The following is a 17,649-nucleotide window of genomic DNA, read 5'->3' as shown; positions in this document are numbered from 1 at the left end:
GAAGTGAGAAACCTTCCATTAGGAATACTGTGCTCCTGAAAATGGCAAAGGATTTTTCATAGGAACAGCCCAATATGATCCAGACCTAGTGAAGGCCTTGATGTTGCAGCTTCCAGATTACATGCTGTACCTGAAACATTCTAGATTTATCATTTTTACTCTCTTAACACCCACCTTGCAGCAATATTGGAATGTTATGCTGTGGTACAGTCATTCTTGATCCTTCGTTTTGACTATCAGAATTTCCTCAAGGACTGTCTTCATGTTTATTCTCTGTCAATATTGTCTCCTAAAACTTGTGGGGACTCATAAGAACATAGAAAATGCAATACAGGTCACACCTACGGTTTATGTAGCCTACTATCATGACTTCAAACACTGGCCATTGCCTGATCCTTCAGAGGGAATTAACAGAACAGGGTGATTATTCAGTGATCCATCCCCTGCCATCCAGTTCTAGCTTCTGGCAGTCAGAAGTCTAGGGACACCTAGAGCATAGGGTTTCATCATTGAGCATCTTGGCTAATGATGTACTGCCCTTCATAAACTTAGCTATTTTTTTTTTTTAAACCCAGTTACACTATTCACCTTCACTGTATCCCCTGGCAACAAGTTCCACAAGTTGACTCCTTTTGAATCACTGTTTTGATGGTAAAGAAGTGTACTGAGAAATATGACAATCTTTTTGGTTGCTATCACCTCAACATGGGGAATCACTGAGTTCCAAGCCCTTGTGGTCAGACCACCTTACTAGGGTTGCCACTTCTGAGGTACAAAAATACAGCACGTCTGTGATGATCCTTAGTCCATAAAACTGGACCCCTGACAATATGTATTGAGCACTCTTACAGATTTCCCAGGACAGCTACCTTTTTTTTTTATTAAAACACTCCACATAGCAACAACCTGGGAAAATTTGGACACATGTCAATGCTACTTTGCACATCCTTCCACATGGCACTGTGAGCACACAATCTCTTAGGCATTCTCATAATTCACATGAAGAATCCATTGCCATTCTATTTTTCTGAAACTTCACTCAGCACCTGCAGAAAAGCTTCAGGCTCTCCCATTGAATGTCAAGGTATATGTCACCAGGGAACAGGCAGCATCTTCTGTTGGCCAGTTTCTGAAAACTGCGTTGTGGAGCACCCATTGACTTTTTTGTGAAGCATGCCTTAGGTATGGCAACTGAATCAGCTGTCAAAATCAGGAGCAGTACTTCAATTGCTGTTTGGTACAAATGAAATAACTTACTTCTGCTACCTAGGGTTCATACTGCTATTCAGGCACCTACAGTGAGATTACTTAACCCTATAGTAACCCTTGTTCTTCAAGATGGACATGGTCATGGGATCCATTCTGACTCACCTTTCACCCCTGCTTTTCAGATCACAGCTTTAAATGGTGAGATGAACTGAGGGAGGGTTACAGCTGCCCCACCTTCTGTGGACTTGTATGGGAGTGTGCAGAGGTACAGAATTTATGCAAAGCTCCAACACATATTGCTGTTCAAAAATGCTTCCATTTGCATATGTATGAGATGGCTGCACAGTTAAGGTGGGGTTCACACTGACTACAAGATCACAAAGATCCACATGGTTTACTGTATAATAAATATTGTACAGTATTAAGTGGAGAACTCTGAGGCTAAAAACTTCACAGTCTAATCTTTGCATGCTGTGTAACATAATAGGCAAATTTCAGTGCTTGTTCTTTTTGTTTCAGGTTAAAAGCAGACTGTATGTAGGTAAGTTAACTTTCCTTATTGTTTCTGTGGCATTTTTCTAGCTACATTGTTAATTTTTAACTTATTTTAATAACTTGAATGTTACAAAATGGAGCTACTGTTTCTTTGTAGGAAGGGAAAAACAGCTTGGCAGTAAAATTGCTGAATTACTTGAAGACAAATGCAAAGTTCTTGAAAAACTTAGTCTCTGCAAGAAAGAGGTAACTCTTATTTGTCCTCTTCATCCAATGTATGTTTAGCTCATTGAACCGTTGATTTTAAGCTTACATCTTAAAAGCTTATATATTTATGATCATCTTGAAATCGACTTCCCTGCCTCTCCCCTCCCCCCACCCCCGGTCAAAGTCTTTTAAATGTTATAGATTTTAATGCATTCTGCTCTTAATTCTAGTATGGTACACTGCATTAGAAATGTACTCCTAAGTATTGTTTTTATGCTCTGTGTGCTAAACTTCTAAGGGCCAGATTTTTTTAAAGCTACTTAAGTACTTAGTGGGATTTTTCAGAAGGACCTTAGAAGTGCCTAATATCCATTGGCTGTGTCTACACGAGAGGGTTTTTTTGACAAAACTCATGCAGTGTCCACATAACAAGCGCATTCTGTTGACAGTAAATTGACAATGCGGCACTTTTGTCAAGAGTGTTCTGCTGTTCCCCCTGCCCCCACCAGGAGGCGGAATGCCTCTGTTGACAGAAAGCAAGTGTGCTTGCGCCGGGGGACCCTCTGTTGATAGACAGGGCTTCTGGGTCACTGGCGGGCAGCCCTGTCTGCTCTGCTTCCAGTTGGCCTCCCTGTCGAGCGCTTTTTTTGATCTGCTTTTGTGTATGGATGTACTCTGTCGACAGAAGTTGTCTGAAGATTTCTTCCAACAGTAATTTCTGTCGATGGATCACTGTAGTGTAGACATAGCCATTGGGATTAATGTCTGGTGTGCCTAAATACCTTTAAATCCACCCTTTAGTGTTTTCAAACTACATCATAAATTAACTGCATTTGTAAGCAATTTTTGATCTTACATACATGTTGATATTAAGTATTCCTTTCAGTATGAAGACTTAGAATCATCTCTAAAAGATGCCAATCTTCTGAAAGAGTCAACAGACACATCACAAATGGAGGTAAAAACAAAATAAGAGAAGCAAAGGGGCTTTATTTTGTGTAATTGAGGTGGTGTTCTGGGGGAAAATAACTGAATGTTTCAGAAGTGTATTTTTTGTATCTGTGGAATTGTTTTGCTAATCCGAGGTTTCTCAAAATCAGTACTGAATGAGACAGTAAATTAGTTTATGAAGTGGATCCGTTATGTAGAGAAAATAAATATGAAGCAAATCAGACATGCGGGCAATTCATTTTGGAGCAAATGATTATGCAGATAGGTTTCTTTGTCTTAACTGGTGACATCCAGTGTTCCCGTTTAATGTTTTCTGTCCATGGGCAGAATAAATTCTGTGATGAGCTTCAAGGCATGTGCGGATGTGTGCCACTCATGCTGGCTGTGGCCACTGTGCTAGTCAGCTGGGTGGCACCTGATTGTCTCTCCTGGGTGGCTACTCAAATGTTCAGGTTACAGGGAACACTAATGTATCTTGTAAAATTATTGTGAAAACACGTTCTTCCTCAAATGACTGATGCAGAATCAAATGTGTACCACGCTACTTTGAAACGACACCGTTTATCACAAATATTGCAGCATGAATTTTAAACATTGATGGTTCTGTTCCAAAGGTGTGTATATATAATGTGTTTTACATGTTGATATAATCTAGAAATGAATCCATTTTTAGAAATCGGGAACCTATTTGATAGAGGATACAAAAAAAAAAAAAACCAAGCTCAACCAAAAATCCCACACCTAACCTCGCCATACTTTTCATGGGGCTATTTTAAAATGTATATTTACTTAAAATTATTCTGTACTTGGAGTAAATGCTATCAGGCTGGGACTAAGACTGTTCATACGTATATGTTTTAATCTCTAATTTAACACACAGCTCTCAATGCAGCCTTAACTTCTGAGTTCCATTTTATCTCTGTATCTTATTAAAATGTTCCTGAAAACAAAACTATACACATCTCTATTTAATTACTGTATATACTTGTTCATAAGCTGAATTTTTCTGGTTTGAAAAAAAGTGAATCAAAGGGTGAGGATTGGCTTATGAGCAGGCCAGTAAAGAGCCTGCCAAAGTAAGCTGTTGGCATAGAGAGGCCATTTTGTTTACCTAAAATGTCAACAGGCACAGAACCCCTTAACTCCTTGTTGCTGTTCCTGGACAATGGGAGGAGCAGGAAGCAGCATAGTCTGATGGCTGCCACCAGTTGGCTGGGAACAATGAATGGCAGACATTGGGACCTACAGGGATCTGTGACTATTGATGCTTCAGGTTTAAAAAAAAAAATGCCTTTGCACCAGCTGGAAATTTAAGTTTGCCAACTCCTGAAATACCAAGTTGGCTTATGAATGAGTCAGGGCAACTTTCCAGTTTTAACTATTAATTTTGTGGGAATTGGCTGATAAATGAACAGGCTAATGATCAAGTATATATGGTACTTTATAGCTATACATTTGTATTAGTTGACTATAAAAATGACTTTTTTAGGCAAATCGTGAAAAACTGAACAGGTCGAACACTGCACTCCAAGATGAAATAGAGAATTTAGAAAAAGAGTTGGAAGAAGCGAAATCTAAACAATCAGAACAGGATGATTTGGTAAGGTTCGGAAAAACAGTTTATCATATTCAGATAACTTGGGTTTAAAAATCTGAATATGTATATCATTTGAATATATTGTTCTGAGAAGACATTTACTGAAAAGACAGTTTTCTCATTCCTTCTTTAATTTTAATGTTTGTTTTAAAAATATATTCAAGGGACAAATCCCAGGTAGATGACATTTAGAAACTAACATACAAATATTTAGGAGCTAATAATACAGCTATATATTGAAAATCCTAAGTAGAAAGGATAAGAGAAGACTTGTTTAATAATTAAGTGATTACTTTAAACTCTTTTCGCAGTTTAATGCTTCCATATAAATTTTAAACTATGATTTGGAGACAGTTCCCTGAATTTTAACTGGCTTTTTGTTTAGAAAACAGAACTATTTGTGCTGGGCTGAGGGAATAATTTTTGCAGAACTTCCAAAAATGCAGCATTTTGGGTTCATTTATCAACAGATACTCTTGTGTCCCCCTTCTCTAGTCCTTCACTTGCAGTGTTTTGGTCTTTGCCATTAATGATACTTATTGTCAGCCAAAATAAGTTGCTTCCATGTTGGGGATATTCAGGAAGTGGGAGATGGTCTTGTCTGGTCAGTGAATGCTGAAACAGGCATTTTGTGGTTGCTATCAAGGGAGAAGTACCTCTTGAAACAACTTGTACAGTTATGTAACCAGGGAAGCCCATAGAACCCTTTTGAATTATGGTCTCTTCCTTGCCTGTGTTGCCAGTGATGTTACAAGTTCCTCCATCAATTAAAGTAAGAGTGTAAATTCAGGTTGTGTCTACATTACATCAATCTGTTGACAGAAGTTACTGTTGGAATATGTGTTCCAACAAAACTTCTTTCTAGAGATTGCGGCCAGACAGCAAAGCAGATTTGAAAAAGTGATTGGCTCTGTTGACAGAGAGAGGCCAGGCAGCTCTGTCTGTTGACAGAGGGCGTCCCCAGAGCGTGCACACTTGCTTTCTGTCTACAGAATCTGTTGACAGAGGCGAGTTCTGCCTCCTGGGGAATGGCAGAATGCTGTCAACAAAAGTGCTACGTTTCGTTGATTTTTACTGTCGACAGAATGCATTTGTAATGTGGATGCCGCATGAGTTTTGTTCACAAAACTCCAGTGTAGATGTAGCTTCAGTGAACACTTTCACTCTTTTAAATGCTATAAAGGAATAATTATTGGAGGCCTGCTCAGCAGACATTTTAAGTATCCTGCATATGGAAAATCGTTTCCTGAAGTACTTTTAGAAAAACAGATTTATTATTTATTGATTCCCCAGTGTCTCACAATGGATATATTAGACATCTTGTGAAAAACAGTATGTTACAAGATAAAAGGAGGGCATTAGCATATAATCATATGTCCAATCTTCCTTAAGGAAATTTTTTGAAAAGAAAACTGGTATTTTCAAGCTTGCAAAGACAATCCTTACAGTTTTTAAATGAAATATTTTCACAGGAATACACTTTTAGTAGCATTTGGTGAAAATGTATCTCTGAAATATTTAAACTAAATTTATATTGTGCTTCTAGAATAACTAGTATGAAAATAAATATTATGGCTTTGCAGGTGGCAGACATACAGAGAAAAATGGAGTCTTTAAAAAATGAAGCAAAACTGATCCAATCACAAGTGGCAGAAGTAAGTTCAGTATCTGAAGTTTTTGTTCACATAATGTAAATCTGTTACTAAAATCAGACTGTATTATCACACACTTAAATTCAGGAATTAATTGATATGAATATTAATACTTGTCTTTTGGGGCACAGTTTTACTTCTTAGTATGTGGTAGCTAATTGCCACCCGCTTTTGTAAAAATCAATCACCATTAAGTGGAAAGCACAGTTACACTTCATTTTGTCAGTGTATGGTGTTAGCCGATGGCCAAGGATGTTTGTTGAGGTGCCAGCTATGCCCGTTTTATACCATCCGTGACTTTAACCGCTAGGACGCACTGTCCCTTCGCGGCGGGCAGCCCGGGCTAGGCTGACGGATGCCCCAAGGTCCTAAACACCCGTGACTTTAACTGCTAAAGCTCAGAGCTCCTTCGCAGTGGGCAGTCCAACACTGACTGACAGGTGCCCCAATGGCAGCACTAAGAGCCTTTCCACACCCGTGACTTTAACTGCTAGAGCTCAGAGCTCCTTCGCAGTGGGCAGTCAGGATTGACTGACAGGCGCCCCAAGAGTTTGCCCCGTGGAGGCGGCACAACTCAACGCTAGGCTCTTAGTACTCTCACCTAATGGCCAGGCTTTATAGCCAAAATGGCTGAGGTTCTTTAATTGTGTTGGCTGCTTTACAGTAAACCAGAGAAACAAGTCAGGCTTATGCACAAATGGTTACCAGAATTTATTAAACTAGATTCTAATCATGTGGTTACAAAATTGCTAGTGCCTACTTATTTAAATGTATAGATGTTACACACACAAACAAGTTACAAAGCTGAAGCCACAATCCCAAAGAAAGAAAACAAAGTATAGAGCTCTATTTCAAAATATGTGTACACTAAAGATAGGAGATCAGGTGTGGGTGCTTCTTACCCTCCTTGCATCTCTCGATTCCAGCGGTGCCAAGCCAGGATCGGTCACTCAATTCCGCGGAAAGACGAATAAGGGACAAGGCTCAGGGACCCTCTTAGCTGCAGAAGCCTTGGGAGGCTGTCACTTATCTGACCAGCAGATAGATAGTGAAAAGCACTCAAAAATCATGGTGCTGTAGGTACTTATACCTCTGTACTCCTTTATTCTCTTTCTCCTTTCTTATGCCAAATTGGGGCTGGTCTGTCTGGGCGACGCCAGCTCTCGCAAGAGTAGTTTACACTTGCAAGGGAGAGAAACAATAAGTTTCGACTACTGGACATTCTTTTATTAGGGTAAATATTTTCCCACCTAGGATGTGGGTGTGTGTGCATCACGTTATTTAGTAGGGGCTAAGAGCCATGTCTGTCACAGCTTCTCTGTCTGCTGTGAGCCTAATCGTTGTATATGTTCCCAGAGGCACATTGTAGCAGCACACCTGTGCTTCTCACAGCTTCAAAGGCTGTGCTGGAATTTATGTTAAGTGCCCTGTTGTTTTGGCTCCCTTGTGTTCCCAGCAATGCTGGTCTGAGAGGGGGCTGGCTGTCTGGCTACATATGGTCACAAAACATACACTACCAAGAAACTTATTTTAAGCAGCAGGCTATGAGATATTCTAATACACTGTTAAAGCAGATCACTTTCTTCTCTTTTATTTAGGCCAAGACCACGTTAAAAGTATTTCTAATTAATAAGGAGAGACTTGCAACATCTGTGCAAGATGCACTACAGGAAAAGTGTCATCTTCAGGAAAGTGAGAAACAGGTACGATTACCGGAGATTGGTGAGATCTTTTTTTTTTAAGAATGTCTTGTTATGGTGGAATAAGTTAATTTAAATACTTCCCTGGGGGTGTGGGGTGATGGTGGTGGAGAGAGATGTTAGTTGCTGCCTTGTCATCACATGTCAAGAAATACGAAGCTAGTCATCCTTAATCAAACCCAGTTCTCAAGCAACTGTTTTCTTTGTCTGTCTCTCTGTAAAGGTATCATCAGTGGAATTTTTTGTTTTATTTTGTGTATGTAGTGAAATGGATGTTTATTGATTGATTAAAAAATCTAATTTGTCCAAGTTTATGCACAGCCTTTTTTTTTTTTTTTAAAACATATCCATCCATCCATCCATCCATCCATCCACATCTCTTTAAATTGTTCATCTTTGGCAAGCTGAAAGTTAGGTTTGCTTGAATTCTTGTGTGACAGTTATTCTATATTACAGTCCTCTATGTAGACTTCGTTGTTCTTTGAGTAAAATAGATTATCTACCTCACTTCATAACTTGGTATGTTAAAATCTTCATTTGCCCTTTGTCCTCCAACTGGAATCTTTTGCAAGATTCTGAGAAATAGTTTTTGAAGCTTTCATTTTAAATATGCTGTTCTTAAATAACAAATTTTGCTTCAAAACAGAAAAGCAGTCAGTTAACACTTTAAAGATTAACAAAATAATTTATTAGGTGATGAGCTTTTGTGGGACAGACCCACTTCTTCAGATCATAGCCTTACCAGAACAGTCCTGAAAGTTTGTGTGCTTATTTTTGTTTTCAACTTGTAATAGATTGTCTCTATCTTTGTCTCATCTGGTACACTTCTCTTTTTAGCTTTTACAAGAAGCTGAAGGATGGGGTGAACGATTTAGTGAACTAAATGAACAAATAAAAATGTTTGAATCATCTAAAGCAAATATGGAGGAAGCTTTGAAAAACAAGGAAAGTCAAGTCAAGGTAAATTGTGGTACTTAACTCTGATTCTCCTGTATTATAGGAGATGCTAAATATTAGGAAGAGAAGATGTTAAGCTGTCTCAACTAGCTTTTTGCCTTTTTACTTATTTTTTAGTTTTTCTCACTCTCCTCTTCCTCCACCCACCGGGGCAAACAAAAATGTTTGGCTTGAGGTTTGAATTAATTGGAATGCTGTCCAAAGGCCATAGAATCCTAGAAGCTAAATTTTGAAGTAAATAGGAATACTTGCCATCTTAAAAAAAAATGCTTCAGTTTGCAAGCACTTTATATGTATGAAAATATAGACCTCTTCAGATGCTCCCAGTGAACATCATTAAGAAATATTTGTAGTGCCTAGATAGCAGGCTAGTTTTGCTATATTAATGAGAAATTAGTAAATTACACCAAAAAATTGAAAGAAGATTTAGTGTGGTAGTCAGTTTACTGTCTATATTTGATATTTGGATTTAATTTTTTTTTAAATATTTGGTAATATCTAGTCATTGACAGAATGTTTATTGAAGATGGAAGACTGGATTGCAGCAATTGGAGAAGATAATACTGAAGATAACCACGGGGATGTTGATATAAAGGGTGAAACAGAAAACGGAGACCCTTTAGGTATAATCAGAACAATTTTGTTTTCTAAGCCTTCCTTTCTCTCCTCATACCCCCGAGAACAGAATAACTAGACCTCTTCAAATCTTGTGATTAAATTAATTTGTTTTAAAGATAGAAGCTGTATTTCCTGAAAATATGTTCCTCTAGAATACTAAATGCATGCTTCATTGCCTTTTTTCCCCCAGTCAGTTCAGTTGATGCCTAGTCATCTGGAAAGGAGTCAGCTTGTGTGTTTAAAATGTCAGAAGAGTCAACTTTAATTTTCATTTTCACACTGAGTGTTTCACCTTGTGCTTAGTGTGCTGGAAACCAAAACTAATTTTTATGAAAAATGTATTCATGAATAAGGATGCACACACACACCCCTCCTAGAACTGGAAGGGACTTCAGGAAGTCATTTAGTCCAGTCCTCTGCCCTCTTGGCCGGACCAAGCACCATCCTGGACATCTATTTGCCCCGATCCCTAAATGGCCTCCTCAAGGATTGAGCTCACAACCCTGGGTGTAGCAGGCCAATGCTCAAGTAGTAAATGGACACTCCAGTCAAAACGTGTGCTGTTTTTCACGAGTTCACTGTTCTTTTTTCTGTTTATGCTCTTAATTAGACGACCAGCAAAAAAGAACTATAAAGAAGCTGATCTATGTTGCTAAGGTATGTAGTAACACTTTATGATGTACTGATTTTGAGAGTTTGGAAGGAAGAGGCCAGAGAAAACATGAAAGATAAAGAAAACTGTTATTTAAAGTACATGCCATCCTATTGTTATGTCTAGTAATGGATATAATTATATCCACACAAACTTCAGAGTTTTTCTCAACATTTTTTCTAAGTATCTCTTCCCATATTTTAAAAATCTTAATTGACACTTTTTAATGTCCAGGACTCTGGAATGAATGCAGTCTATCCTATCCTCCTGACATAGTGTATTAGCTGATTACATTTCCAAGCATTAATCAATTGTTGTTACAGCCATAATGCAATACTAAAGTAAGAATTTTATGTTATCTGAGAAATGCATTCACGTAGGATTGAGACTTTCAGGCAGTAACGGTCTCACTCTAATTCCCATTTTATTGTAATATAGTTAAATGCTTGCTTAAAAACCCTGGAAGCAGAAAGAAGTCAAGTATATTTAAAATTGGCAGATGAAGGTAAAGCAAAAGAAGAACTTAAAGGTAATTACATCATATTGATAATTTACAAATGTCAGTTATTTTTGAGAGAAGTTGTTCATTACCTTGAATAACTCTGGCTTATTCATTCTTGTTTTGTGGAAAAGTATGAAGTTTATACAAATAGCTTTATTCTGTTATCTAAAAATCCATTAGATTTTGAAGTGACTTAACCAGTTCTAAAAATTTGGTCTTAACGGAGTTTTAGTCTTTTAAGTAGTATAGACTGTGGAGATGCCATTTTTAATGTTACTAGGTTTCACTTTTGCAAATGCACCAATTGTCACTCAAATGTATTGAAAATCTTCTTTTTTTTCAGAATTGCTGAAAATGTCATTGTTTTCAGTATGAAATATTTATGAACGGGCTGATTAATTGTGAAACAATTTTTAAGTAAAGTTGCTGTTCATTAAATGTAGTTGGAATACAATATTATTGTCTTCTAAAAATACCTTTGCTTGGAAAGGACGTAGACGCATCTTCATTGTTGGACAAAAGGATACAGAGGCTTAATTCTAAGGAGGAGTATTTTAAAATAAAGTTATTGTAGCTTTATATGTCTGACATCTAATTAGCCAATGCTTTTCACCTAAATAATGCTATAAGCAGAAAATTGGAAATTTTAAATGCTGTATCCCTGGAAGCTTTTTGGATAAATCTGTCCTCTAGAGCATCGCTTTTTTCTTGTAACTTTTAAGGGTCTGATGCTCACCCATCAGATAAGTAGCAGAACTTTCTGCTGCTTTTGGGTTTTTTTTTTTTTTGGTGGGGGCAGGGGGGTGGAGTACAGACTAATATGGCTGCTTCTCTGTTACCATCAGATAGGTGTCCTCCTTGACTTAATTGACTCACTAACTTCTTTCATGTTAGGGCCTTTGAACTTCAGAGGTTTAAATATATTTAAAGGAAGCACAGTTTACAACTGAATAAATAACATGATGGACATTTAAATTATTTCATCGCTCTATGTTATGTATCATGATGCTTCAGGGTTAACCCCAGCTGGGATGAGTGGGGTATTTCTGTACTTCCATGAAATGTTGTTCATGCTGCTTGTCATCTTGAGCACGCTCAAGCAAATAATAGACAACCGGAAAACTTAGACTGCATCTCAAAATGGCAGCATCCTCCAGAGAAAAGTACTGGCTTTCTGAACCATTTAAACCACAGATGGAAAAACAGAGCTTAAGTGACTAAGTGTGACCAAGTAGAACTCCTGACTCCCTGTCCTGCTCTAAGGCCAATGAGCAAAACTACTCAATTATGCAGTCAGTGGAAAAAAAAATCACAAATTAAAAACAAATTAAAGAGGAGACAGTATTTTATGGAGTGTAGGGAGATCTCTCCCTGTGTTATTTCCCAAATTTCTAATAGGCCTTCATTAATAAAACTTTGCTTAAAGTTTTTACTTTCTGTGATGTGATGATTTTGTTTAACTTTATAAACTATGCATTATTCACTGTGTATTTAGCTATCTCTAACTTTAACAGAACGTATTGAAAAACTTCAAAGTGAGCAAGTCTCCTTGCAGTCTGAAAATGCACATTTTGAAAGTGAAGTTCAAAAGCTTCAGCAAAAACTTAAAGTAATGACAGAGCTATATCAAGAAAATGAAATGAAGCTACACAGGTACTGATACCACTACATTTTTACATTAAGCTTTTAGTGGTTGATTAAGGGAAGATTTTGCGGGTGGGTGGTGGTGGTGGTGATGATGATGGTAATATACATGATTAGTGCTTTTTTTTTTTCTCTTGTGCACGTACACTCCTCTCATTTAACGAGTACTCTACTTATGAGTACTTGCTAAAACGAGGGACATATATATTTACAATTGTTCACTCTGCAAGTGAACTTCCCCGCTTACACAAGCCGGGTCCCTGGCTGGGGTGCGGGGAGGCCCGCAGCACCCGCTCCCAACACTCGCCCTCTGGCAACTCCATTATGCCCCCTCCCCCAGTCCCAACGTTCCCACAGCTCCCCACGCAACCCCCCCATCCCGTTCTGAACCCCACAGGCCCTCCCGCCCCCCCCGCCCCCGGTACCCCTGCTGCAGCCAGGAGGAGCACGCCTCCTCCGCCTGAGCCACCTGCAGGTTTTAATCCTCCCTCACGCTCATGGCCCCAAACTGCCCCCAGACTTTAACCCCCTCTCAACCTCAGGTTCACTTACCTTTCAAAAGCAGCACCACCTGCTGCCACTACAAGCACTTGGAACTAATCAGAGACTTTTACACCTATTTTAATAGGGATTTAGTGTCCCTCTTACGAGTTTTTGCCTACAAGCAAAAAAGATAGGAACCAGTTGTGCTTGTATAGCGAGGGATGAGTATATTTGCTGGTACTGAGTACTGGCACCTTGGCAGCCCCAGGTACAGGATTGGCTAGGGAGCAGAAGCAGATGGGGAGTCAGCTGAGTACCAGCTGCTCTCTTTAACAATCAAACAAAAAAAGCGCTGTATATGATAAATGCTCTCTCTCTTGGTAAATTGATATGAAGCTGAACAATTTTTCACATTTTTGTTTTTGGATATGGATGTGATTTATTAATTTTTGAAGTGATGGATGAAATATATTGGGAACATGTATGTTGTTAATCTTGAAATGCTTGGATAAGAAAGGACTGTCTGCCTCTTGTATATTTTAGCACTGTGACTGTTTTATGGGGACAGGTGATTGGTATTAGTTTTAAAAGTGTTTATGTGCAGAAGTGTGCTGTACTAATTATATAATTGTAGCTTATTGCAGCCAGATAAGGAACTGAGCTTTACAGCGAAGAACCAACCAGTCAACCACACACCTCATTTGGAACCAAAAGTACACAATCAGACAGCAGCTGAAACAAACATGAAAGCACAAATACAGTGTAGTACTGTGTTAAACATAAACTACAAAAACTGGAAAGCTGCATTTTTTTTCTGCATAACTAAGTCAATGTTCTTTTGTGAACTTTGGATAGTTAAACCCTAACAATTTGTTCAGATTTGAGCGTTTCAGAGTGCTGAACAACCTTCATTCCCACGCTGTTCAAAATCTGAGGTTTTCCTGTGTTTACTTGCAATGGCTGAATCAAGTTGGGGCAGGCAAAAACCAGCATATTGAGATGTACAATACATTGTAAAAATGCTGTAATTATGGGTAAACAGAGTTTAAAATCAGAAGAGTGAATGGTAACACTTTCAAAGTCACTGAAGTCTTTTTCGAAACTTCAACAGATCTGTTAGATACTTAACCCTATCAGTTGAATAGGACAGTAATTCCACTAGTTTGCATCTATCACCATGCTATAGCTCAGGGGTGCTCAGAGTGGTGGGGCACTCTCCAGAGGGGGTGCAGAGCCATAATTTCTCCCTCTCTCCCCATTCTCCCCCCCCCCCCAAAGCTTCTGCTGCTCGCTAGCCCTCTGCTTTCTCCCATGTGGCCTCTGCAGCTGTTGTCATTAAGGGAATGCCCCTCTCCACCCCCCAGTTGCTGGGCAAATCAGAACATGCAGAGGGCCTGAGTCAAGTGGCAGGGGCAGCAAGCAAGTTCTCGGCTTGGTAAGGAACCCTTCTGGGGTTTCCTGACAAATATATATGTTTCTGTTCAATGATAACTGTTCAGTTGCATCTGTATGCTCCCTTTGTATATTATGCTGGTTCTGCACAGGTAGCCAGCACCGCAGTCTTTGAGAGTGCCCCTAAAGACCACAGAATCAGATAAGATGAAGGCACCCAAGCCAGTTTCCTTGTTAAACAAGGAACGGTGATAATTGTCAACAGACTGTAATGAATCACTGTGCATCAGTACCTCTGGCAATGGACTTAACTCAGTCAGTGGGATTTCCCACTTCTCCCTATGCTGGACAAAGACAGCCCCTACAAGAGAAGACATTTTTATATACAGGAACAATCAAATTACACATTATGGGTAATGTATCAGGTTACCACCCTCTGACATTACCTAGTTACCACCCATTATTTTACACCTGATGGGTCTATCGAATTGTTTTTTCCATCATGCTGTCATTTTAGAGCCTGTCCTGAACCTGGGTCAGTATGCCCCTCTTATCTGTGGGGAGTGGGTTGCTACCAAGATGTTTTTAACAAGGTGGTCTTACTGTCCCTCTAGACTATGTGTACAGCTTGTGCCTAGGATCAGTTAATGTTTCTGCACTATCAGCCTGTCTGTGCCAAGTTCAATGAGCAAGCCCTGCCTCTTGCTCATAGCTTAATTTTCCTTTATATTAGCAAAGTCTTGACCATTGTTGGCCAGGCCTGCAGTTTATGGTTTAGGCCCTCATCTTACTACAATAACAAAAGTCATGTCGCACATGAACATAAAAATTTAGGAAGAATACTTAATATAACCCTTTACTTGAGGTAGGATCTCCTCAGACTAACCCCAGAATTAAGATGAGTGCTACCACTCTCCTCAAAATTTTGAGGAGTAAAGGGACTTCAGAGTTGCCCAGCCACTTTGAAGTACCTGTGGGTGAGCCGTGGCTACACACGAGCTGGCACTTCAAAGTTTAACTCTTTGAAGTTGCCATGGGGGAAAATTAGCTTAATGAAGTGCTGCATTTGTAGTGCAGCACTTCATTAATCATCTCCTGACACCCTACTTATCATGCTCCCTTCGAAGTAGGGAGCTAGTGTAGACACAGCCAAAGTGTTTCTTTTTTATACTCTCACACTCTCTGTAGCCCCCAGACATTCTGCCTGTGGCCCCTTTTGAGACAGTTCTTGCCCACCCCTGGGCTAAACCCACAGCATTGATCAGGCTGTTTCCCATTTCTAGTTCAGGTTGTGGTTGCTGGAATGTAGTTGAAGGAGGTTCCACATCAGGGTGTGCACATTATGAAAAGTTTCTTTTTGTGTATTCTTGTAGCAAGTAATGCATGATAAAAGTCTAGTGTGGATGAGAACATTTGTGTATGACAACTGCAATAGCTGGTTGACATAAATTTAACAAATTTGGGGCTTCCTAGTGATGTGTAGGAGACATAAGAGGGCTAGACTCTGTATAGCCTGATATATAAGTCAATTTGGGGAGAGGCTAGGGCATGACTAATAGGTCCATATTTATGCAGCCTAGTGGCTAAGAACCCTTGTGTAGGGAAGAAGGCTAGTCTAGCCTTTGGGCTGGACTAATAGTTACGAACACTTTGCAGGGCTGCCTTATGTGCATAGGAGTGTGTTTTTTGTCCTCCAATGCTTTAGTGGTTCCCAGAACAGTCACGCAATTCAAGGCGCATGAGAGAGCGGTGAGAGTTTCATTCTAATGTTTGGTGGCTTTTGTTTTGTTTTAATGTGTTTACATAGTAATTTAAAATCCTCAATTCCCTAGGAATTCAGTATGTTTCTATATAGAAAGAAAGTACTGGGAATCCTTACTGAAAATTAGTGTAAATTCTTCAGTTTGAAAAAAATCAGTTCTTAATACTGAGAAAACCAGGGAGGTTTACTCATACAAATGTAGTTGTCTTAACTTTCAAAGCATGCACTGACACTTATTTGAGTGTGGTGATGGTAGTACCATAACCTTCCAAATTTTCATAATTTATTGGTTAACAAGCTATGTAAATTTAGTATAAAAACATGATAGGCTTATATACCACAATCTTTCTGCTCGTCTGGGTGAATGTCACACTGAATGAGCTTTTTTCCTGAGGCTGTGTTTAAATTCAGTCTGGCTGCCAGCAGCATGATGCAAATGAGGGCTGTCGAAATTTCAAGTGGCTGCTCATTTGCTTATTCACACAGTTCATTTGCATATTTACCGCAGAAAACAAGCAGTGCAGATCATAGAATAGTAGGACTGGAAGGGACCTCAAGTGGCCATTGAGTCCAGCCCCCTGCCCCCACGGCAGGACCAAGCACTTTCTAGACCATCCCTGACAGCCATCTATCTAACCTCTTCTTAAATATCTCTAGTGATGGAGATTCTACCACCTCCCTTGGCAATTCGTTCCAGTGTTTGATCACCCTGACAGTTAGGAACTTCTTCCTAATGTCCAGCCTGAACCTCCCCTGCTGCAATTTCAGTCCATTGCCTCTTGTTCTATCCTCAGAGGCAAGGAAGAACAAGTTCCCTCCCTCTGCCTTATGACACCCTTTTAGATACCTGAAAACTGCTATCATGTTCCCCCTCAGTCTTCTCTTTTCCAAACTAAACAAGCCTAATTTTCTCAGCCTTCCTTCATAGGTCATGTTCTCTAGACCTTTGATCATTCTCGTTGCTCTCCTCTGGACCCTCTCCAGTTTCTCCACATCCTTCCTGAACTGCGGTGCCCAGAGCTGGACACAATACTCCAGCTGAAGCCTAACCAGATGTGGTTCTGCTGGCAAAAACCTCTGTTGCTAGCCCCTTATGCCTGAAAAAAATCAGGGATAAGGGGCTGGTGAGGGGGTGGTTTTGCTGGCAGACCCATGTCTACGCTGCTTGTCTGCAGATTCACGAGAGGAAAATGAGCAGTCATTTGCAATTTCGTGAGCCCTTATTTGCATCATGCAGGCGGCACCGAGGCTGAATCTAGATGGAGCCTGAGAGAATAACTGTAAAACTATTATTTGAGATACAGCTAACCATATGCGTCTGTGTTAAAAGGAAACTAACAGTAGAAGAGAGGGAGAGGTTACAGAAAGAAGAAAGACTCTCTAAAGTAGATGAGAAAATTACTCATGCTGCTGAAGAGTTGAACAGTTACAGGTACTTAATTTTTTATTTACTGTTGGTATTTGCTCAGTTTACAAAAACCACTAGAGAATTAGTAAATTTACTAATTATAATGCATTGTTATGGAATGTGTTCTGTCATTCTTCTCAATTTTGTTGCTTTCTACAATCGTGCAAGTTCCTTCAAATGAATTTCTTGGGTTTGTGTGATTATAAATACACATGGCACTCAAGTGCCTCTTGGTATGCTCTCTTCTCCCACCAGTGTGTTTGCGTATAATTCTAGAATCTAAATTTTTTTTTTCTTCTCTCTCCATTCCATTTTATTTACAAAGCAGCATGGGTAGGATAGTTTTCTTTTAGGTTCCCAAACTATGGCATCATTCTTCAGCCTTTACTTCCTTGGAAGTTCCAGAATTTTTAACCATAA

At 39.4% G+C, this 17,649-nt stretch overlaps 2 protein-coding genes across 5 annotated transcripts in view; one reads left to right on the top strand and one right to left on the bottom strand.

Moving 5' to 3' along the window:
* FBXO33 (F-box protein 33) overlaps positions 1-17,649 on the bottom strand; it is a 71,689-nt gene that overhangs the window by 5,211 nt on the left and 48,829 nt on the right. The gene's annotated exons all lie outside the window — the stretch shown is intronic.
* Positions 1-17,649, top strand: part of MIA2 (MIA SH3 domain ER export factor 2) — a 47,368-nt gene that overhangs the window by 13,373 nt on the left and 16,346 nt on the right. For 3 of the 4 annotated variants that reach the window (XM_074996813.1, XM_074996812.1, XM_074996814.1), the window contains 12 exons: positions 1,729-1,750; positions 1,862-1,950; positions 2,798-2,869; positions 4,352-4,462; positions 6,043-6,114; positions 7,710-7,814; positions 8,649-8,771; positions 9,271-9,391; positions 9,997-10,043; positions 10,477-10,567; positions 12,055-12,193; positions 17,152-17,253. In XM_074996813.1, the coding sequence (XP_074852914.1) occupies positions 1,729-1,750; positions 1,862-1,950; positions 2,798-2,869; positions 4,352-4,462; positions 6,043-6,114; positions 7,710-7,814; positions 8,649-8,771; positions 9,271-9,391; positions 9,997-10,043; positions 10,477-10,567; positions 12,055-12,193; positions 17,152-17,253 (1,094 nt within the window). Of the gene's footprint in view, positions 1-1,391; positions 1,475-1,728; positions 1,751-1,861; positions 1,951-2,797; positions 2,870-4,351; positions 4,463-6,042; positions 6,115-7,709; positions 7,815-8,648; positions 8,772-9,270; positions 9,392-9,996; positions 10,044-10,476; positions 10,568-12,054; positions 12,194-17,151; positions 17,254-17,649 lie in introns of all 4 variants that reach the window. The other variant, XM_074996815.1, reaches the window with a different exon arrangement.

The sequence above is a fragment of the Carettochelys insculpta genome, chromosome 6 (assembly GCF_033958435.1).
Source record: "Carettochelys insculpta isolate YL-2023 chromosome 6, ASM3395843v1, whole genome shotgun sequence".
Lineage (NCBI taxonomy): Eukaryota > Metazoa > Chordata > Testudines > Carettochelyidae > Carettochelys > Carettochelys insculpta.
The sequence above is the reverse complement of the archived record's forward strand: the minus strand, read 5'-3'. Positions and strand labels throughout refer to the sequence as shown.